The following is a 23,930-nucleotide window of genomic DNA, read 5'->3' as shown; positions in this document are numbered from 1 at the left end:
TTGGATGTTTTAAAATCGATATCGCTTGCACAAATATTTTCTAGAATTGACCTATGACCTCTACATACTTGGAGTAAAACTTTTAACTTTGGGACGTGTTAATATAATAATAATAATGAATTTATTGCATCCTTAGAAATAATTTCCATTGGTTGACAGCAATAAAATGTTAGTAGTAAAGTACAATACATATAAAACTAAAGTAAAAGTAAAATGTCAGTTATTGTTATTTCTGATTTCAAATATTTTGTACAAGTATTCACCAACTTGTCTTCTCTTGAACTCATAATATATTTAAATATCTGGTTATCACTTTTCAATTCTTCTGGAATACTGATATTATTAAATAACTTTTGTATTTCTGTTTGGTACCTAAGACATTCCATGAAGAAATGTTCTTCATTTTCAATTTTGATCAGGGAACATTGCTTACAGATTCTGTCTTCTAAAGGTATTTTGGGTTGGGTATGTCTACCCTTCTCAATTTCTAATACATGACTGCTTATTCTGAAACGAGTCATTATGAATTTATGTTTCAGATTACATACGAGCAAATATGGTTCAAAAGTGTACGAGTCTTTAAACTTTATATACGTTCTCAGTTTTCTATTATCATTTGTTACACTCAACTTCCATAACTCTACATACCTTTGTCGGATGTTTTTTTGTATGTTTTTTTATTTTACTGTGTGGTAATTTTTGAGGCATGACAGACGAGGACAAGTTTGTAGTATTTTCAGAGACCACCTTTTTTACTGATGTAAACCAATGTAAATTTTGTTGTTTTTGTTCTTCAAAGGCTTGTTTTGTAATATTACTGTCTGGTAAGGCACTAATACGATACAAGTATTTAATAAGATTTTCCTGAATATCTACGAGTAATGGAAATTCAGCTCCACAAGCTGCATTTATGAGAATTTATTCACATCTAGTATTTGTTTGCAGAATTTCAAATGTTCGATTTGGTGTTTTGTCCCATCTATTATTGTTTAGTATGTCATGTCCCCAAGTTGTTGATCCATATAACAAATTTATTTCAATACATTTCTGAAAAAGGTGCATAAATGTTCTACAGTCAGTCTCTCTTGGCATTGCTTTCAACAGTGCATACATTGCTCTAGTAGCTTTGTCTGCTAAACGTTTTTTTTCTTGGAACTTGCCATTTGATTGTAAAGTTATACCTAAATAAATATAAGAATTGACACAACTTATATTTTGTTCTTGGAATTGAAATAACTCTCTCTTTCTCATTATTCCCTTTTTGAAAATCATAACTTTGGTTTTATTAATTTTACCTGGAGTTTCCATTTGTCGCAGTATTCAGATAATTTATTTAATGCATTTTGCAAACCTAATTGTGTTGTTGAAATCAATACTAGGTCATCTGCATAAAATAAAGAGTTAATTTATAATTATTTAATGTTACCTGGTTTACTGAATCATTTAATGTGTCATTCAAGTCATTAACATAAAGATTAAAAAGCATTGGACTTATAGTACATCCCTGTCTCACACCTTTATTTGTATTAAATATTGGAGATATTGTGATACCAAAGCGAATACATGTTTCAGTATTGTTATACATATCACAGGGAATGATGTATTTTTTATATGTATATAAATTTGACCCAGGAATTAAATTATCCATGTCATCATTGTTCTGTGATAGGTATTTTTGATGTTTCGAAATCTTTCACTTAGGTAACCGGGATTCGATTGTTCTCCACGTTAGACTCACAAAAAACACACGCACAAGCTTGATTCGCGTCACATTTGATTCTCTACTGCCTCTCCTTTCTTCCCGAGACAGCTTCAAATCACCTTTATTACTTGTCAACCATTAGCCAATTACAATACAGTACAAGTGACTTTGAGGCGTTACCTCCAAACAAACAGCCAATCACATGAAAGTTTTACACATCATAATACAATTGATTAATCGTCACTATCATACATGTATCGTCAACGTCAGTTTATATTTATGGGTACTAATGGTCTTGCAATAACATTCCACAGTTGACATCAATATACATCATTCGTTCTGGACAACGACCAAGACATCGCATAAGCTTGAAATTGCAAACATCATTAGTTTTGGTCTACGACTAAAGCACCACATAAGCTTTAAATCGCAAACTCATGAGAATGTGTCGTCTGGTCTCGACCAGTTCCGTCATCTGGCCTCACCATTTAACTTTTATCAGTATATGTCATGGCAACCACTATTAAGCCGACTGGCCTCATCATTTAACCTTTATCAGTAGATGCCATGGCAACCACTATTAAACCGAAGTATAAATCATGATAGTTCTCATAGTCAGCTAAGAACCTACTCTGCTATTAAAGTCCACAAGAATGGCAATAGTACCATTGAATGAAAAGTTTGTAATATGGTTGTCTAACCGTTCAAAAAAGTCTGGTTTACAATGTTTAGAGTTGAAGGGTGGGTGGTATACAAACAGATATACATGTCTTTTTCCAATTGAAAAAAGTTTTTTTTTCCAGTTGGCACCATTTCATTTCTGATTGTGTCTGCTCAATTCTTATGCCTTTTCTCAGTTGTTTTATTAATGGAAAGATACCTCCTCTAGATTTGTTTTTTCTTGATACTAAATAAGTATAATACAAAAATTGCTTTATGTTATTTCCATGTGTGACGAAAGCAAAAAAAAAGTATTTTACCAACTTGACTACAATCGAAAATATTTTATTAAAATTACGTTCAAACTTTCTTGAACATTATAGCAATCTTTATGATATTCTACAAAATTGTTTGTCATCACAAGTAACGAACATTTAACTGAAATATGTTATTTCAATGTGTGTAACAAAATACAAAAAAAATAGTTCCACTAGGTGAATTGCTCAGGTCTCTCCCGTGCAAGTACTTACCACTACCGCGGAAGCTTAATATTTCGTACCGGCCGATCTCTCGACCACTCTGCTGAAGAGGTATGATAAATTTGTTTCTAATTGTTGGCCATTTAATGTTTGCAAATGTTTCAAAATGTATATTTGTAGCACTTGATGTTTTGGATTTGACCCATGATGTTTACATGCTCATGAATACAATGCATTTCATATGATGGGTTTATAAAAAACTCTTAAGCCAAATTTCCCAATCAAACCTAGCAACATTGCAATCGCTTTGCAAAACTTTGAACTCTATTTCTTAACATTATCAAGTTAGTTCGCATGGTAGTCTATTTAAATATGATTTTGGCTTGCTTTTACTTGACTTTTGAATAATTTTCAAAACTTATAACTGCGGGGTTCAGAAGGACAACCACTTACGCTAACTTTTTGATCACTTTTTAAAACTTTGTACAGTAGTTGTTATCATTGAGCTCGCTTTACAACTTATTATCACATATAGGGCTTTTATTTGACTTTTGAATAATTTGTCTAAACTTTTACTGCAGGGTTTGGTAAGACAGCCACTTAGGTAAATTTTGCACACATATCTACTATGAACGATTTTTTCAACAGGCTAGACCCACCCTTACGTGCACATTTTCAAATTTCCTTGAACATTATTTGAGGCTGGTGTCACTTAGCTGGATTTCCATGTAACTTTACCAGCTTTGCAAGCTTTATACGTAAATTTACCAACATATCAGACAACTTTGCAGGCATTTCATCTTCGCAGGATTTCCACGTCGTGTTATCACCTTTGCAAGCAACTTCACAGGCTTTCCATGCAAATTAATCAACCTCGCTTGCCAAGATTTCCACACGACTTTCCCAACTTTTCACAAAATCTTGCAGGCTTTTTATGTAAATTAACAAAGCTTGCAGACAACATCATGAGCCTCTAATGTAACGTTATCAACTATGTACAGCTTTTCTGTCTTTCCATGCAACTTTAACAGCATTGCAAGCTTTCTACGTAAATTCCAACTTTGCTCATAACTTTGCGGTCTTTCAATGCAACATTATTGGTTCTTATAACAACCATGTACGAAACATTAAAGGCAGTTTTTCCCATAACACAATTTTACCAACATTTCAGGTAAATTTGCAGGCATTATATATAACTTTACCAACTTTATACACAAGTTTACAGGCTTTCAACACACCTTCACGAACTTTGCACAGCTTTCCACATAACATTAAAGAATGTCATGCCTCTTTATCAGTTTAGCATGTAACTTTGCAATGTTTCTACATAATTTACCAACTTTTCATGCAACTATACCAACTATGCACAAGTCTTGTTTGAAGCGAGACGAATATCAATTATATAAACATAGTTGAACTCTGGTGACCTTGCCCTTTGTTATATAATATAATTCCCTCTATCAGTTTGTTTCAATATAAATATGCATTGTCATAATTAATTTTGAATACAAACAAGTTTTGGGGTTGAACCAACAGTGGGGAATCAGCCTACCGAATGTCCTTAAAAGATGTAAATATCTTACAAAAACATTGGTGCCTTATTTGTTTAATTATTTTAAGGGACATAATTTCCAGTTTTATTCAAAGTAATTCAGATATTTTAGTATAAAAATAAATGCCTCATCGCACAAAAAAAAAGTTCTGCAATTAGACGTGAATAGATTCATAAAACATGCAAGATAACAGAAAATCTTAGCTGGCTTTTGTCCAAGTATTTTGTATTACATGAAAAGTAAAAAAAAAAACACCCTTTATGAATAGCTATCATGTTGCAAGCTCTGCTTTGTAATGCAAATCAACTTAAATAGTTGGTGTCCAGTGGAGGGAGAAGTCAACAGTACTGTTGCCTCCTGAGAATCTACATCTTCAAACACTGCAATCTTCGAAGTGCGTTTTTAAACTAGTATTATGAAAACATTTGTCAAATGAACTGTTTGTCAAATACAGAATACATACATTTTAGAACAATTTTCTTTTTAAAATGTGGATGAAATGTTTTGCTTTTTATGTATTTTTTATGTATTGTTTTTGATTTGAACAGATTTTCTATTAGCTTCAGATCTTGATCAAAGTTTGGCACCCAGTTCATAGGAGTGCTTATATTGATTTTCTGTAAAGATTTTATTGGTAGGTTTGCAAATGTGTATCAGAAAAATCTCTCCATGAGTTGGTTTTGAAACCCAGTATGGGATTCTGAGATACATTACCAAGGATATTATTACAAGATAAATCATTTGCTTCATTTAACACATACAACAATGCATATTTCCACTGAGATCAGTGACCTTTGATGTGTATCACCAGTGATCAGTCAAGTAGAAACAGTCAAAATATTTTATCAGATTTTCTCAATTTTTGCATGATATTTTCATACAGGACATCTGTTGTTCAAACTCAGGGAAGACATTATACTGATGAATAAGGTGACCAAGTTTGATAAAGTTTGGAATAGAATTAGTAAAGTTATTATGCACACAATAACAATTATTAACGACGACGACGACAACGACAACGACGATGACAACGCCGGACAAAATCTTTCCCTTAATATACCTTTCCCTTCCATCTTTGATGGTACGGGCAAGGTAAAAATTCACATCATTGGGGCATTTTTCGTGACTGATGGAGATTGTATTATTCAACATTCAACGTATTATGTAACTACTACATGTAGTTAATAATGAGGTATCAAGTTTGAATTGGAAGTTTGAAAAAAAATATGTTCTTATAACAATTTTTTCAATGTGCATGACAAAGGCATTATGATAGAGCTTGGACACACAATGTAGGTTATAGGCTACTAGTAATTCCCACACAAGTATCATATGACAAGTGCATCTCTGTCTTGAAAACAACTAGATTGATATGCACAGTCAATTTTTTTTCTTGACAAATCACCAAAACAACTATTATACAATTAAAAAAAACAAGTATAAGCAAGAGATTTTGTTATAGACAGTCTTTGCAAATATCAACTTTTAATTTAATGAATGCCAAATCTATCCCACAATGCAATAATCAAAATGGATGAATCTATTACATGTATGTACAAAAATCAATGTTTTTTTCGCTTTGATTTCTTTTTCTTTATTGACTTCTCACTTTCAACATCGCTTATACTCTTCTTCCTTTTCTTAGATTTCTTTTTTCTTTTGACATGTTCATTAGTGCCACTATTTTTGTCCAATTCATTGTTTGCACTGATTTTTATTTCATCCTTGAATTCAGTTGGTAACTTGTTATTACTATTGCTTTTGTCATCTTTATTAATAGCTTTACTGCAGACAGTTTCCAATTTCTGTTGCTGTAGAACCCATTTTTCTTGGTCTTCTATTCTTTTCAATTTTCCATTCAGTTTCAGTCCATGACGAGCAGCTCTGTGACAAACGTGAACAGTTTTAGTATACAACAGACTTGCACATCATTGTATGCATCATGTAACAATTTTTAAATACAATATATTCACATTCTGCGCCATTTGTGAGATGACATGAATACTGTATTCACTCGATTGGAAGTGCATTGTAAATGTGTGTTGAACATAAACTAAATGAGGTTGGTTCACTCTCAATACAAACAAAAAAACATAAACCATCATTAAAGATGCTCTTCTAATAGAGCAAATATGCAATATAAATATGCATCATATTTTTATCTTTTAGCGCCCTATTTATGATAATTATTTAGTATACTGTTCTTGCAACTAATTAGTAAAATCAAGAGCTTGCAACGTTCTTTAATTTCACACGACAGATTTTCTTCAAATTTGCAAGTTCGTGAATGAATGTTGTAGCAATGACTTTTGCAAAAAATGTTCTCACAAACATTACAAGATCAAATTGTGAATTTTCTTAACAGTGAAAATTAAAAGGTTTACATTATTATTAGGAAGATAAGATTTTCTTTGGTTTCCAAGAAATCTCATAAGGGGTAAACTAAAAATGGTTGTCAGTCTGGTTACAAGTTATTTCATAATAGATCACCCAAAATGGCAGTCACTTTGTTTATAGTCTGCTTATACTTCCTATTAATGTAGAATGATTTCAGACTTACTTGTGTGCTGTCATTCCTCCACATGCTTTGAATAGCTTCTCATCTTCATCATTGCCATGGCAACTCTCTGTAGATGAATCACTATCAGATGAAGATACATTACCATGTTGTTCCTCTAGACCATCTCTCAATGTTGATGACTAATGAAAACAGAAATTTACAGATAACTTAATAATATAAACTGAACTGAGCTCTAATTTGTGTATAATTTGTAAAAGTAAATGTTTGTTTTTTCAAACGAATGCAATCCATTTAAAACATGAGATAAGTGAAATTTGACAGATCAGATGATTATGATAAAGGTATGGAAGTACATGTATGTTGTTTGGTTCACTACAGAGAATTTCATGAAGGCATGAATGCTTTCTTATAGTAATTTTTAAATTATATTTATGATTCCATCACTATACTATAAAACCAAAATTTTATGTGAAGCATTTTTCTGTTATAGTTAATCTGAGATATACTGTGAAACATGTCTTTTTCGCGAATTTAGCGAGAAAACTAATTCGCTAATTTAAGATGTCACTAATAATTTCATTATAAAATCAAAATGGCGGCCAAACAACCTCTTTTCCTCCACACACACTTTGTAAACAACACAGGAAACGTAATAATCTGGAGCGCATCCTTATTACACTTGACAGTTTTTCTTTGTTTTTATGGAGGTGATAACTGCGCATTTGTTTTGACAGGTGACAGACAAGTATTGTGAAAACAGGAAATAAACAAAGACAAGAGAGATTCGCTAAATCAACATTTCGTTATTACGTCATTTTACTACAATTCGCTAAAATAGTATGTCGCTTTATCAACACGTTTTACAGTGCACACTGGAATCTTTGAGTTGATTTCTGTATTATAGTTATAATGCCACGCCTTCTTAAATTGATAGACCCACTAGGTTAGTTGTGTTTAGCACAACCCCCTCTCCTTCCAAAGCAGAATATAGCAATATATGGTATAATAACAATAGTATTAATGAATAATTCTATAAAAAAACTTGTTGGCTTTTCAATCAGTATAACTTGCAAATCAGATCTGATTGTTATCCATGTATACTCAAAATTGAAAGGGCTTTCAACTAAAGTCCATATTACAACTTTAAAGTGAATATTATGAATACTGAAATCATCAAGTCTGAATAACAGGGTACTATAGTATATGCTCTATTAGTGGAATTCATGTTTGTTTAAGATCTTTAAGATCAAATAAAAATTGTTTGAGATATCTTAATATTTGAGATTGCTGGTTGCCATGGAGACCTCTGCTTACCTTAATAAACCTACCATACAGCATGTCTTTATCAGCAAAAGTTTTAGAGATTTTCTTTGTAGTAATATGTGTACTGTTTCCACATTTAACTTCAACACCATCCTATAATGAACAAGCCATGCATGGCACAGTCCCTGTTAGTTATCAAATTTAACATAGTTAGGTTTACAGTAATATAGTTGGAACATAAATATGAATCAAAAAGCTGATGCTTGATTATAATTTTATAACATTAAAATGACTGATATTCAGTCATCTTGTATCTGATCATCAAACAAGAACTTGTCCATAATGATAGATATTGCTCTGGAACAGCATTAATTGAAACAAGCCATGCATGGCACAGTCCCCGTTAGTTATCAAATTTAAGATATATATTTTTGTTTATACAATGTAGTAATATAGCTAGAATATAAACATGTCAGGAATATGATTTTTTAACATTAAAATGATTGACATTTGTATCTGATTGTCAAACGAGTATTGAAAGATATTGCTCTGGAACAGCATTAATTAAAACAAAATCAGCCATTTTGAATACATGTATAATGAATATTCAAAATTTGAACATAATCAGTCACAGAAAGTCAGAGATCTGGCACTATAGAACCACATTCATTAAAACAAAATGGCCGCCAGTCAGCCATTTTGAATCTTATCAGAAAAACAAAATTATGTGCATCAAAGTCCTATAATGTCCAACATATATACCAAGTTTGAACAAAATCCATATGTAAACAGCCAAGAAATGCTTGAATTTGATGAACTGATAGTGATACATGTAACATGGGCTGATACAGAAATACGTGTAACATGGGCTGATACAGTAATACATGTAACATGGGCTGATACAGTGATACATGTAACATGGGCTGATACAGAAATATGTGCAACATGAGCTGATACAGTGATACATGTGATATGAGCTGATACAGTAATACATGTAATATGAGCTGATAAAGTGATACATGTAACATGAACTGATAGTAATACACAATGTACATGTAACATGGGTTGATACAGTGATACATGGAAAATTGGCTGATACAGTGATACATGTAACATGAACTGGTACAGTGATACATGTAACATGGGCTGATACAGTGATACATGGAACATTGGCTGATACAGTGATACATGTACATGGAACAATGGCTGATACAGTGATACATGTAACATGGGCTGATACAGTGATACATGGAACATTGGCTGATACAGTGATACATGTAAAATGGGCTGATACAGTGATACATGGAACATTGGCTGATACAGTGATAAATGGAACATTGGCTGATACAGTGATACATTTAACGGGCTGATACATAGAACATTGGCTGATACAGCGATACATGTAAAATGGGCTGATACATGGAACATTGGCTGATACAGTGATACATGTAAAATGGGCTGATACATGGAACATGCGCTGATACAGTGATACATGGAACATTGGCTGATACAGTGATACATGGAACATTGGCTGATACAGTGATACATGGAACATTGGCTGATACAGTGATACATGGAACATTGGCTGATACAGTGATACATGGAACATTGGCTGATACAGTGATACATGGAACATGAACTGATACAGTGATACATGGAACATTGGCTGATACAGTGATACATGGAACAATGGCTGATACATGGAACAATGACTGATACAGTGATGCATGGAACATTGGCTGATACAGTGATACATGGAACATGAACTGATACAGTGATACATGGAACAATGGCTGATACAGTGATACATGGAACATTGGCTGATAGATACAGTGATACATGGAACATTGGCTGATACAGTGATACATGGAACATTGGCTGATACAGTGATACATGTAACATGGGCTGATACAGTGATACATGGAACAATGGCTGATACAGTGATGCATGGAACATTGGCTGATACAGTGATACATGGAACATTGGCTGATACAGTGATACATGGAACATTGGCTGATACAGTGATACACGGAACATTGGCTGATACAGTGATACATGTAACATGGGCTGATACAGTGATACATGGAACAATGGCTGATACAGTGATGCATGTAACATTGGCTGATACAGTGATACATGGAACATTGGCTGATACAGTGATACATGGAACATGAACTGATCAGGGATTGAAATAGAATTTTTTCCCTGTATGCATAGTGTGCATGTTGAATTTGAAATTTACCTGCACTAACTTGTTGTGAAATGCACCATTTTTAAAGTTTAAATCAAATTTACGGGTTCTCGATTGATGCAATCACAAAAGAATTTGATTTTTTTTTAGTTGTCTCACAATGTTGGTTGAACTTAATTTAGGCTTAGTGAATATAATGAGAAAATGTTGTGTTAAAGTCTACATGCACAGTGTGCACATTATATTTTGAGTTTACTTGCACAAGCTAATAATCTATGTGCATAGTGCAGTGTGCACCAGGGTATTTCGATCCCTGCTGATACAGTGATACATGGAACATTGGCTGATACAGTGATACATGTATGTAACATAGATGAATATCAGCAAGATAATATTAATCTCTTCACTTACATCTTTGCTTTCAACTACAATATTATTGGCAGCTTTATTGAAAACATGATTCCACCATTGGAAAGTGAACTGCTCTCCATGGTCCACACCCACCTACAATAGAATGCAAATATTTGGCATGTAAAAGTCAAATATAGTAAAACAAATAATGATTCATTAATTTTTTTAAAAAACCTGCCTGACCTGTATATATACCATAAATGTATGACATGTCCTCAGAGTCCTCCAGAGGCTTGCTGAAAGGATTGCCATACATACATGTACAGCACACAATCCAAATTCATGTAAACAGTTTATGTACTTTACATAGATTGTATGGTACCCATATTCAACATACACTTTATAAAGTGAAGACTTCCAGTCACTGGTAGCATAGTGCTAGTGCAATTGATGAATTATTAGTGGACTTCAGTTCAATTCTTACCTGGGATTGAAAACAAAGAACTGTCAAACTCTAATCTGCATGAGTGTGCTACAGAACCAATGGGAAGGCTAAATCCACCGGGCAAAATTCATTGACTGACGAATACGACTTTGAGGGAACCTTGATTATTAAGGTCTGCAGGTGCTTGTGTTCGACCGGGACTGGTTGATGGAAGGGTAGCGCATTAAATTCCCATTAGATAGGGAGATGTCATGTAGTCCCATACACGGGATATGGCTTCTGTGACAAAAATGCACAATGTGTAGTTGTCTAGCAAAGAAAAGTGAACACCAGGACCTCTGTTGTACTAGTTCACTTACAGTTTATTAAACCAACAAATATTTGGGTTTGATTATAATATAATGTTAGAGATTACTCACCCCAGCTTTGTCATTTTTAATTTTGACTTTTATTGCTTCTGTGATTCCAGACTCATTCTTGCCAAGTCCTGACCCTTTAAACCAAGAAAAGATAATTAAAAACAAACGAGTAATACATGTACACTGACAAGTGATGTTATCAAAACTATAGATGATTACAGTCTCGGTATAACCTAAAGCAGAGGAGTTGTGACATGAACATGTGGCAAATGGTCATAGCATCTCGTTTACAAACAAGCGTCTATGCCATGAGCCTCTATATTTGTTGTTGGCATACATTGCACAGGTACCACCCTAGACTGGCAAAGTCAGGACTACTTTTTGGTTTTACAAAAGAAATAATTAATTGTTTTAGGTTTTTTTAGCGTTATCGCAAAAACTAACATGACCGTGAAAGAATCCTGAATGAACGCATCTGCGGGCATTTGACTGCTATTAATTATTCATGATGTCATTGATTATTCATGAGTGGGTGTGTTAACATGACCTTTTAAAGGTTGCGTCACATTGCAAATGGCGGACAAGTCACAGAAACATGTGAATGTTCTGCTGCTAGTCACATCTTGTAGTTTAGAACTGAAAATGTAGCTGACACGGAATAAAATGTTGTAATGTAGTGTAGTGCAAGTTAGAATAATGGTGGTCGTGGTGCTGTGTAGTTATTTCACTCTCAAAAATGACAACGTAAATGTGATTCAAACATCAGAGCTGCATTTTGATTCATTGTCAATGCTAGTCAACAACTTTCGCTCTGGTTTTCACACCAACGCAGGGGATTGTCTGCTGATGCATTCAGTCGTCAAATGACCGGATGCACTCACCCTTTGCTGATAGTTCAATTTATTCCTTTTCTCTACAATATATTACTATTCACTTATTTTGTATTTACCAAGTTAATTTTGAAAAATGACACGGAAGAAAAGTGATCCAATGAGAAGCGAAAACTCTGAGTTCCTTATAACAGAAAGCGTACTTTTTACTACAAAACAGAGTCAAACAAGTCAACATGTGAAACACAAGTAAAATCTGCTCCACCACACCGGAGACTGAAGACACCACCGTAACCACACTGAATGCTGATGACACCACACCGTCACTGGAGGCTGACAACACAACAACAAATCATATTAAAATTACCTGGCAACGCTTGCGGTGAAGCAGCCATTTGAAAAGTAACAAGCCTAACACCACAGAAATCATGATTACGCAAAAAGTTGTAGTCTGATTTCATTGATTTTTTTAGAGATTGAACTCAAGATCAATTGAAAACAAACTGTTAAATCGTTTTCAAGTATCATTCTTTTCAAGTATCAAATTCTTCTTCAACGCTTTGTAAAAGAACTGAACAATTACCCAACCCCCAACAACATGACCTAGCCATGTAATATTCCTCCAGAGTGACATGCACAATTCTCATTTTTATCAAAATCAAAAATGGATAACCTATGTGTATTATTTTATAATACTTTTATGAGTGGGTTGGGGAATGTACCAGCTTTAGGTCCTTTTTATTATCCAAGAAACGTACCGAATGTTGTGCTGTTGCTACCTTTAAAATGTCACTATTCTATTCATTTGTCGAAGCTTTACTAATTATTTGGAACTTGTTGAAAATGCGCCTAAAAATACTTTTAAAAAATAGGCCAATGGCCTGTTGCTCAACGGTTATTGTACAAAAGATTAGTGCTGTATATGACAAATACCCCAAAAGGCAGTGAGTGAGACAATAAAACATAATGCTAAAAGTGGATTTTTTTACAAAAATAACAGAAATATTCAATAAAATTAGAATCAAAGAGAGCTTAAAAAGAACTCCAGCGTGTTGAGAGAATAACATAACATGATATTTGCAATTATCTGAATTCGTAATACATGTATATACCAAGTTTTGTTGAAATATGTTGAATAGTTCTTGAAATAGCACCCAAATAGCTTGAATTTCACGAGCTGATATGCAAATTAGATAATTTGCATTAGTTTGCATAAATTACCACCAAAAACTAAATATATCTGGAGACTGCCCCAACACATCTATGCACCGAGTTTTATTGAAACATATTAAATGGTTCTCAAGATATCACCAAAATAGCCTAAATATTGGTATGTAAATTAGGCAATTTGCATAATTTTCCACCAAAATCAATCATGTATATACACATTTAAATATGTTGAGTGGATATGTTTTTATTACAATCACAATAGACAAATCAAAGAAAACTTAGAACTCCCATGTGCTATGTGAGAATGAGAAACAGTTGACAGAACAAATGGGGAACATTACATCTCCCTGTGAGCATATAATTTCAATATGGCATCATTGTATAATCTTCCAAAGTTTTGTCCATTTTCCGACAACTTTAGTGCATTAAGCAGAAGGTTTCTGAAACTTTTGATAAATTTGGACACTTATAATGACTGGGTGAAGTGTCATGTGTATCAAGTATGTATCAAAGAATTTGGACTCTGGTTTTGAAGAACAAGTCAAAAGTACTATTTTTGATGAAAAATGACAAAATATTTGCTAAAAATAGAGAATTGAAGATGTCAACACAAAATGAATAAATCTGATAGAGGTCCACCCAACGTATATACCATGCTGGTTTGAGAGCAATCGGACTACCAGTTTCGGAGAAGAAGTCGAAAATAGCATTTTTGACCAAACATGACAAAAACTATTTGCTAAAGATAGAAAATTGAAGATATGGACATGAAATGAACAAATCTGATAGAGGTCTACCCAAGGTTTATACCATGCGAGTTTGAGTGCAATCGGACCATCAGTTTCAAAGAAGAAGTCGAAAATAGCATTTTTGACCAAAAATTACCATTTTAAAAAATTTGCAAAAATTAGGAAATTGCAAGCACTTCAAATGCCTATCCAAGCAACAGTTATAATTAAAACAAAATTAAACCACTGCAATATTATTTCGAATACAGTTTAGAATATACACAACTACATGTATAAATTAAGGCCGCATTTAGGTTCGCTTTCGCTTTAAATGTCTGAAAAATGTAAATAATGTTTTCGGAAGACGTCATTGTGAAGTGTCTGGTCTCCTAAGCAAATATTAACTAGCCATGCATGGCACAGTCCCCGTTAGTTATCGAATTTAAGATATATATAGTTTTGTTTATAGTAACATAGCTGGAATATAACCATGTCAGGAATATGATTTTTTAACATTAAAATGATTGACATTTGTATCTGATCGTCAAACAAGTACTTGTCCATATTGAGAGATATTGCTCTGGAACAGCATTCAAAATCAGCCATTTTGAATACATGTATATATATATTTAACATAATGTATAACGAATATATAAAATTTGAATATAATCAGTCAAAGCATTTAAGAGATATGGCTCTAGAAGCCCAATCATTAAAACAAAAAGGCCACCAGACAGCCATTTTGAATCCGATCTGAAAAATAAATGATATGCATCAGGAACCTGTAATGTCTAACATATGTACCAAGTTTGAACAAAATCCATCCATAAATGCTTGATATTTGATGATTTTTTTGGACAAAAAATGGCCACCATTTGGCCATTTTGAATAGGATCGTCAAACCAATACAGTATATCTGTCTATCTATGACATGATGTATAATGAATATTTAAAATTTGAACATAATCAGTGAAAGCAAGTCAGAGATATGGCACGAGAACTACATTCATTAAAACAAAATGGCCGCCAGTCGTCCATTTTGAATTTATCTGAAAAACAAAATTATTAGCATCAAGGTCCCATAATGTCTAATGTATATACCAAGTTTGAACAAAATCCGTCTGTTAACAGCTGAGAAATGCTTGTTTTTGATGATTTTTAGCACCAAAATGGCTGCCATTCGGCCATCTTGAATCAGATCGTGAAACAAATTGACGTGCATATGTATACTATCATGTATGATGTATGTGTGAAGTTTGATTGTGATTGATCCAGGCATTTCTAAGATACAGGTCCCGACGCACGCACAGACGCACGCACGCACGCACGGACACACGAAGGTCAAAACACAAGTCCCCGTTTTCGGACTGCGTCCGAACGGGGACTAAAAAGTAAACGATCGTGTTCTCCTATACCTAAGCTTTCTGGAAACATATATTACAAGTTGTACACAGACAACATATCTCAACGCGGGTCATTAACTTACATCTTCAAGCTCAGTTTGACCCGGTACGGGTCATTCCAGTTTTTGTCCACACCCCCCCTACGGATGGGTTAAATCCGAGGGGTCATATTTCTACAAAAAGTATGGATGGTCCAATTCCGAGAGGTGTCATTTTTTGACTATTTTCTTTTCTATATCCACACCCCTACAGATGATTTAATTCCGAGGGGGGTCATATTTTTGATATTTTTTTTTTCATATCATGCACACTCCCCATAGATGATGTGAATCCATGCGGTCGTAATTTTTAAGCTTCCAAGGGGTAGGTTTGTAAAAAAAAAATCTGTCAGCCAAGAGACCTGGGGGGAGGGTGTACGCCCTTTTAAAATGCATGCAGTCATACGTGGCTGTACCCCTGCTCGCAAACTGTTTTAACCCAAGAAAATCTATTTATTATTCTACGACTGTGCCGATCAAGCCCACACAAACATATCAGTCGCAACTTAGAATAAAGAATAAACCAATGTGTTGGGGCAAATAATTCATGTGTATACTTGATACATTCATTTAAAAGAGTCTGACTTGTACATTTCAGTTGTTCTCAAATTTCATTGGCATCCATGAGCTGGAATAGTTCACATTATAAATTTAAAAAAAACTCAACTCGACATGTGGCTATTACATCGGACATTACAACACTTGTATACATTTTATTTATAATATTTGAAATCTCTGTATTTTACTGGCTGGCATAATTAGAAAGTTTCGCGTTCATTCCCTTTATTCTAACTCTAGGCTCGCACAGCAATTCACATTTATTGTCAAGACCATGAATGACTGGGAAATTACAAGAATCACAAAAATTTCTAATAGAAAATTAAATAAATTTGCCTTAGTCAAAAGCTTGGAAACTAGTCTATAATAGTTAGCAGAAGAACATTTGTTTTATTTGCCTGAGCCTTGGAATGAAAGACGTACATAATATAAAATATGATTTTGTGAATATACATCATGCATGGTCTCAGATAATGTTTAGAAAGTTTATTGTTCCGCGTAGACCAAATATAATCACGCAAAGTATAAATTCAAAGTGTTTTAATACATTGGTGAGAGGTCGCATGCACTTAGAAAAAAAAGCCGAAGTCAAAATTTGGTACAACATACGCCGCGACAACTGAGTGATCAGCGACATCATTTTGGGGCGCAATTGAATTCAAGTACTTCTTTGCAAAACTTGCTGTGCTGCGATGCTGACATCAAGTGTATGTTGACCGAAGTTTGGCACGTTACCTTAGCAACCCCTTTTGTTCTTGCTTTGTGTGTCGTTCTAGGCCAATGTTGGTAAGTTACTCACTGTTGCATCATGGGATTTAAGTTGTTTTCCTAACTTAAATAACTTGACCATTTTTCAGGCAAAACCCATAGATGTTGTCCTGGATTTTGTTTTTGGATTTGGTTAAGGGGGTCAAATTAACCTATTTACAAAGGGCTTTCAACTAAATATAGAACTTTAAATTAATGTTTTTGTGACATTAAATCCAAAGCAGTAAACCTGTGTATTAAAGTTTTACCAATAGTCATTAGACCTTGCAAATTATGAGCAATAAAAATTTTTTATTACACTCTACATATATATATGCACTCTAGATGTATATTTTTGCATTTACACTGAGCGCCATATTGCTTCATACATGTACACATGATTTGTGAATCAGTCCGCAAATTACCTGGCCATTCAGTTGAACGTACTTCTACATTGCAATTACTAGAGACATATCACAATAAAAAAAAAATCAACACCAATGACAAAAGTCATTCAACTAAAAGGTGCACAAAGCAATGTGGGACACAAACATCCCTCTAGGTGACGTTATGACATCACTCTAGTTGTGCAGACCCCCCCCCCAAAAAAAAATCATTGACTCCTTCCAACTGCACTGCTCTTTGCAACATACCATCCAATTTACCAATTTCTGTTTTATAATTAGAAGACCCAAGTAGGCCACTTGCAAGCCACACAGCTTTTTTTCCGAGGGGTTCTGTTTTTGTGTGTATCCGAGGGGTATAATTTTTTCACATACCCATCCGTATACGTCAAATCAGTAGTTTCCAGGGGGTGTGTTAGTGAACAAAAATCCGACACCTGAATGGTGGATTTGAATCCATAGGGTGTCATAACCTTAATATCCATCCGTAGGGGGGTTGTGGATAAAAACTGGAATGACCCTACATACAATATTTCACAACGAGCTCTATACTATTACTGTAGTTTTTGACGACGACGATCGCCAAGAGAATACTTATTTTGCGAGTCATATGCCATCGTGTACTATTGTCTATAAAATAAAATACATTCATAATCATACATCTTACTGCAGTAAAATAATACAAGTACCTGATTTCCAGCCGTGTTTTTCAAGTTGACAACGTGCGAATTCGCTGTTGGCCATTTTGTAAGTCACCTGACTAATCACGTGACTAAATAGCATGTCAAAGTTTAAAATCCTAACATGGGTTGGAAGCATTTGTACTTTCCAGAGGGTCGGCAAGGGGTATTTTCGTAACTTTATTTTGTTTATCCACAGTTTTTATATAGAGGATCTGTGATTCATCGTAACTTCGGTGGCGGCCATTCATTTATTTTAGAAGCCATTCAAAAAGATATGCAGCAAAAAGGTCTGCATAGAGCAAAAAAAATAGTCTCAATTAATTATAAAAAAAAGTAGACATCGGCTTATAGCAATGTTGGAGACGTAAGTACTGTAAATTTCACGTTGTAGAAGACAATTTGCTCTTTATTACACACGTCTATTTATGAAACTAACAGATGGTAATTATATTTTTTGTTATTGCCAGAGAAAATCATTTCAAAAAACTACCAGTTGCCCCAAAATAAACTTATTTTTTTATTCTTTTTTAGCACTCCTAGTTTTGCAACTTCCTCAGTTCTTCATCTTTATTGTAATTTTCTTTTTTCTGAGTCAATACTCAAATAAGGATAGAATTATACAGATTATTATTATTACTTGTGTCCCGGCTGGAAGGTCAGTCGGTGAGGGCGCAGTAACTCACGGCGCGATGTCATGTTCGAGGTCCAGTCATATGCCAGACCACTTAGAAGCAAGTGGCAGCGTTTGATCATAGTTGAACAGTGCCTGTAAGATGGGTTATGTTTGCACGAGTTGAATGGTTCGGTGTATATGTTATGCCATTGCACCATGCAAAAACGTGCTCCGGTAAGTCATTCCCTCGTCCTTAAATCGATAGTCCGTCGAACATTTCTGCCTTGTCACGTGTGCGCTTTCATTCCATATTTACATGTGTTGTACGCACAACAGCGACTTGTGCAGGTAATACATTGTGATTGTGACATATTACGAATTTATTCCAATCTTGTTTCACAAACTTGGGTCACTAGGTGCATGATGTTAAGCTTCACCTTCCTATCAATTTTTATTCAAAACATCTCAATATCTCTTGGAAGATTCTTGGCAGTGTTTATACATGTACCTTTTTATATTTCTTCTTTAATTTTATTATTTATTCAAATTACTAATACTAATCAACCTTTCAAGTGGTTTTAAACATATGCATGTATGTAGTATCAGGCACTCTGAATATCATATTTTCAGCTTATTATAATTATTATCCTAGCAATTTGGTCAAACACATTAAATCATGGTCATTAGTTTTGAATCGATAATCGTGTTCAAGCTACACCAAGAACGGGTGATTTAAGCTACACTCGTGTGCTTACATATACATGTACATGTAGGCTAGACCCAATTGCGTTCATGCATGCTTCGTTATAGCCCGTGCTAAGTCTGGACCAGGTTTTAAAAACTGATCAGATTTAATCTGTATTAAGCAATTCTTAACCCATGCTATTAAGTGTTCTTAACACAGGCAATGTTTTTGAACTTTTAGCCCATGCTAAGGAACTATGCACAAATGCAACTAATCTATCAAGCATGAGCAATGCTGAGGCAGAAATTGTTGTTAGTTGTTCAGTAAATGTCAAAGATTATTGAACTCACTTCACACAGAAGTATTTTCTAGCAACTTTTGTTAAATAATCCAATAAAATAGTGATAGCAAACTGTATGCAACTGAAACCTTATACTACTATAGGAATTTCTGAGCATTATTGATTTATATAATAATTCTTTTTGTTTGTTTTTTTCTAATCAAATATTATGTTTTTCCACATTTAGCCACTGTTGAGGAAATCTATACCTATTAAAAATGAGCAAGTACCAACAGTCAGTAACATTATGAAAACTTCACCCTGTATACGGAAAAGATCTGCTCCACCACCAGTAGCTCCATTGGGTCAGAGGTCAATGTCACCTGCCAATGTCACAAACACTATGTCAATTTATAGGGGTTCACTGCTACACCAACCTAGTATTAGTCGTGCAACTAGCATTGACAGTAGCTTTGTAACCACGGAAACTCGATACCAACAATATGAACATCATTCTCCTCGCTTTCTGCATCGTAGTATTTCAACATCCTTTGAACAATCTCGTTCTCAAAAAGAAGGTTTTTCATCAAACAAAATGTTAAGGGAAGTTAGCTTTACAAGTAATTTGGGAGTTGATATAAATACTTCCATTTGTAGTCCTGCAAGGATGACAAAGGGAGATAATTCCATTCAGACTCCTGTGAGGGTTAGGGAAGTTGACAGTTCTTCTATTTGGAGTCATACGATGAAAAGGAAGGAAGGTGGAGATATTTCCATTCAGACTCCTGTGAGGGTTAGGGAAGATGACAGTTCTTCTATTTGGAGTCCTACGAGGAAAAGAAAGGAAGGTGGAGATGTTTTCATTCAGACTCCTGTGAGGGTTAGGGAAGTTGACAGTTCTTCTATTTGGAGTCCTACGAGGAAAAGGAAGGAAGGTGGAGATATTTCCATTCAGACTCCTGTGAGGGTTAGGGAAGATGGCAGTACTTCTATTCAAAGTCCTGCAAGGAGGAGGAAGGGAGATGGAGATATTTCCATTCGGAGCCTCACTGGAAGACACAGAAAGAGAATTACTGACAATAGTGATCAAGATGTTCAACCATTGGGATCAAAACAAGTGACTAAAAGGAAGCTTTTCTATTGTGTTGTCTTAATTGCTTTTGCTTCAGTCCTTATAGTTACTGTGCTGTTTGCTTCGCACCCTGCTGTCAACTCTGTTACAATGTCTATGATATCAGCTATGTATTCTACAGTTAATTCAGTGCCAAGTCCAGAGTTTATATATTCCCACACAGGCATTACACAAGTATTTGTTAAATCAGTGTTTGGTCAAGACTTAGTTAATCAAATTTTACCATCAGCGATATTGAAATACATGTATAATAATGTTACTAAACCTTTGGTGTTGTCATTTCATGGTTGGACAGGCACTGGTAAAACATTAGTTACGAGTGTACTCATTGAAGAGTTGTTTATAAAACATAATTTAGACAGGTGTGCGCATAGATTCATTTCGTCTTTGGATTTTGCATCTGAAGACAACTATAAAGTTTATAACACTGCCATTATGAATTTCATTAATTCTACTGTCAAATGTAAAGTCAGGTTATTGGTATTTGATGAAATTGATATTATGCCGAAACAGATGATTCCAAGATTGCATGCTTTGTTCAGTGATAACTCCCATCTTAGTCAGATTGGGAAATCAATTTGCATCTTAGAAAGTAACTTGTTTGGTCATGAAATTAATAGATTCATGGTTAAACAGTATTTTACAAGATCATTCGATTCTACTGTTTCTGTTTCTAGTATTACAGAATATATAAAACAGACAAGATCTGCGAGGGAAAACTTTGCATACACTGTTGATGGTGAAAGTGTTGAAGGTTACTTGTGGTACAGTGAGTTAGAGTCAGTCATAGACCAGTTTATACCATTTTTACCAATGACAAAGGAACATGTCAGACAATGCATCCTCAACAGTTTACGAGAAAAAGGTATATCTGCTGGAATTAATATTGAAACTATACTTGATCAATTACAGTATTTCCCTGCTGATAGTAAATTGTTCTCTGTCAGTGGGTGTAAAAAAGTTTCGGCTCAAGTTGATGTTTTCCGTACATAATGCTGCAGTTTTAGGTTTCTGTTCATCCAATGTAATGTAACAGAGCAGCACATCATACTATAGTGTACGTTCTTTAAACTGGAATTTACTGTGGCAGTAAAAATTCACTTGCTAATTTCCATAAAATTTGGATAATTATTCTGAAAATTGTGATGATTTCTTTACTTTTTAAACCACACACAATTCATTTAAAGCGGGGGAGTCATCACCTGTGCATGTGTCAGATGGCCATAGCGTGTCATTGTTTACAAACAAGAATCTACCCATGAGCCTTTGTGGTTTTAGCATGTATTGTTATCATTGCTTGAAATTATTACCGTGTATGCGCAGGTGACGACCCGCTTTAAGAAGCTCAATTTACAATTTAAAAAATCAGCAATGGTACAGTGGAAATAAACTACTGTTACAGTGAGGACAATGTCAGTATTGGTCCATTGTTGTAGAGTACATTCTGTCTATTATCTTGAGATTTTTAAAAAGATGTGAATAATAGACTAATGAATCAGTTTGGAGGGCAGTGGACGGGCCTTGCATACAGGTCAGTCTAAGTAAGCAATTTTCTGACTGCCAATCAGTGATGACACAGAAATCTGTTCAGTCTAATATTTATAAAGCAATTCATCAGACCATACTTAAGTGCACTGGGAAGGGTACTCTGAATGCTGGAGTCTGGGCTATAATTGTGTTTGTAAAACAAATCACTGTGGAGGTACTTTTTGTATCCTGGAAAAAAACAAACACTGCATTAAATGGCTAATCATGAAAATAAACAATTAGTTAAAATGGTATATTTTGAGTTTCATGTTTTGAAGTGAAATGTATATATATATACAATGAATAGCACAATGTATACAATGTACCAGTATAGTAAAGTGGTACAGTTTATTGTAAAAGACACGATATGTCAAAGATGTATTGACAATTTAATCGAAGATGAGAAACATTTGCTATTAACTTGTCCAAAATATGATACTGAATAAAAAATATTCTTTAATAAAATTAAAACTTAAGACGCTAAAAATATATTCATATATTTACTTTCTAGTAGAGATACTAACATTAATTTAAATTTAACAGATTATATATGTACAACAGAGAGGCTCTTGAACTAATATTATTTTATTCACATAAATTCTATCATATTTCATAAAATATCACTTTATAACCCAATGTATTTACAAGAAGGCAATAAAGTTATTATTATATTGGAATTTAAAAAAAATAAAATGGCATCAGCACATCACTTACCAACAATGTGAACATTCGGAAAGCAAGGATATTTACTCGTAAGTCAAAGACGTGTGCTAACAATTTTAGAAAAAAATAAAAGGTGATTTGTTCTGTTTTTAAAATTAATAGTAAATGAGGTCAGAGATGTTTCAAGTTATGAAAATGAAGCTGATCAACTACACTAGTATCGGCATTAAAACAAGTTTCATCACTATGAATGCATCAATCCAGTATTAAATATAAAAGTTTTAATACAAGCATGCCATTCATTGCACAAAGTTGTTTGGAATACAAGTTACTAGCAAAATATGAACAAATACACAAAAGTCTACCGGTGGTATTACATTACATTACATTTGTGTTGTCTACCCTATCTGTATTCTAATTTTGGTGTGAAAACTGAACTTGATGTGATATTGCTAAGCAACAATCGTTCAACAACTCATTGAGAATTTCATAGTGAATTGTGTAATATATTAATTGGTTCACTGAACAAAACAAAACAAAATAGTAAATTGTTTGGCCTAGTGAATCTGAGTCATTTTAAATAATCAGCATCATGTTTTGGTGAATAAACCGCATGGTCAAAATATTAAAATGAATAATCATAGGAAGTTAATTGAAATTTGATTTTGACATTGAAATTTTGAAAAACAATTTTGGCTGGCCACCAAAACAAACCTGTTTGATCAATAGAAAGGATAACATAGTTAAATTAAATGTTGATCCTTATCACTAAATTATGGGATATCCTATACAAACAAATTAACATATTAAAAAACTTCAGATTTGACATTAATTTTGGGGATCCCTGTACAAATATGATTTGTGCAAGATTAAATTCCCAGCCTGTACAATAAAAGTTTAGCAGATCGTGAAATTATATGAAAGCTCAGTTTCTTTGTTGAAAAC

General features: G+C 34.0%; 2 protein-coding genes across 2 annotated transcripts; one reads left to right on the top strand and one right to left on the bottom strand.

Annotated features, from left to right (window-relative positions):
• Window positions 1–5,845: 5,845 nt before the first annotated feature.
• LOC100368577 (G patch domain-containing protein 4-like) lies at window positions 5,846–18,165 on the bottom strand. Its single transcript, XM_002735237.4, has 6 exons — window positions 18,092–18,165; window positions 11,585–11,658; window positions 10,781–10,873; window positions 8,230–8,331; window positions 6,955–7,094; window positions 5,846–6,278 (listed from the first exon to the last, which is right to left on the bottom strand). The coding sequence occupies exons 1-6, from the start codon at window positions 18,144–18,146 to the stop codon at window positions 5,957–5,959; spliced, it is 786 nt and encodes a 261-aa protein (XP_002735283.2). The 5' UTR covers window positions 18,147–18,165; the 3' UTR covers window positions 5,846–5,956.
• A 539-nt stretch (window positions 18,166–18,704) lies between these two features.
• Window positions 18,705–22,576, top strand: LOC144352799 (uncharacterized). Its single transcript, XM_078009663.2, has 2 exons — window positions 18,705–18,932; window positions 19,911–22,576. The coding sequence occupies exons 1-2, from the start codon at window positions 18,897–18,899 to the stop codon at window positions 21,786–21,788; spliced, it is 1,914 nt and encodes a 637-aa protein (XP_077865789.2). The 5' UTR covers window positions 18,705–18,896; the 3' UTR covers window positions 21,789–22,576.
• The last annotated feature ends 1,354 nt before the right edge of the window (window positions 22,577–23,930 follow it).

Source organism: Saccoglossus kowalevskii, chromosome 17 (genome assembly GCF_978046115.1).
Source record: "Saccoglossus kowalevskii chromosome 17, keSacKowa6.1, whole genome shotgun sequence".
In the NCBI taxonomy this organism is placed as follows: domain Eukaryota; kingdom Metazoa; phylum Hemichordata; class Enteropneusta; family Harrimaniidae; genus Saccoglossus; species Saccoglossus kowalevskii.
This window is presented reverse-complemented; position numbering and strand designations above follow the sequence as displayed.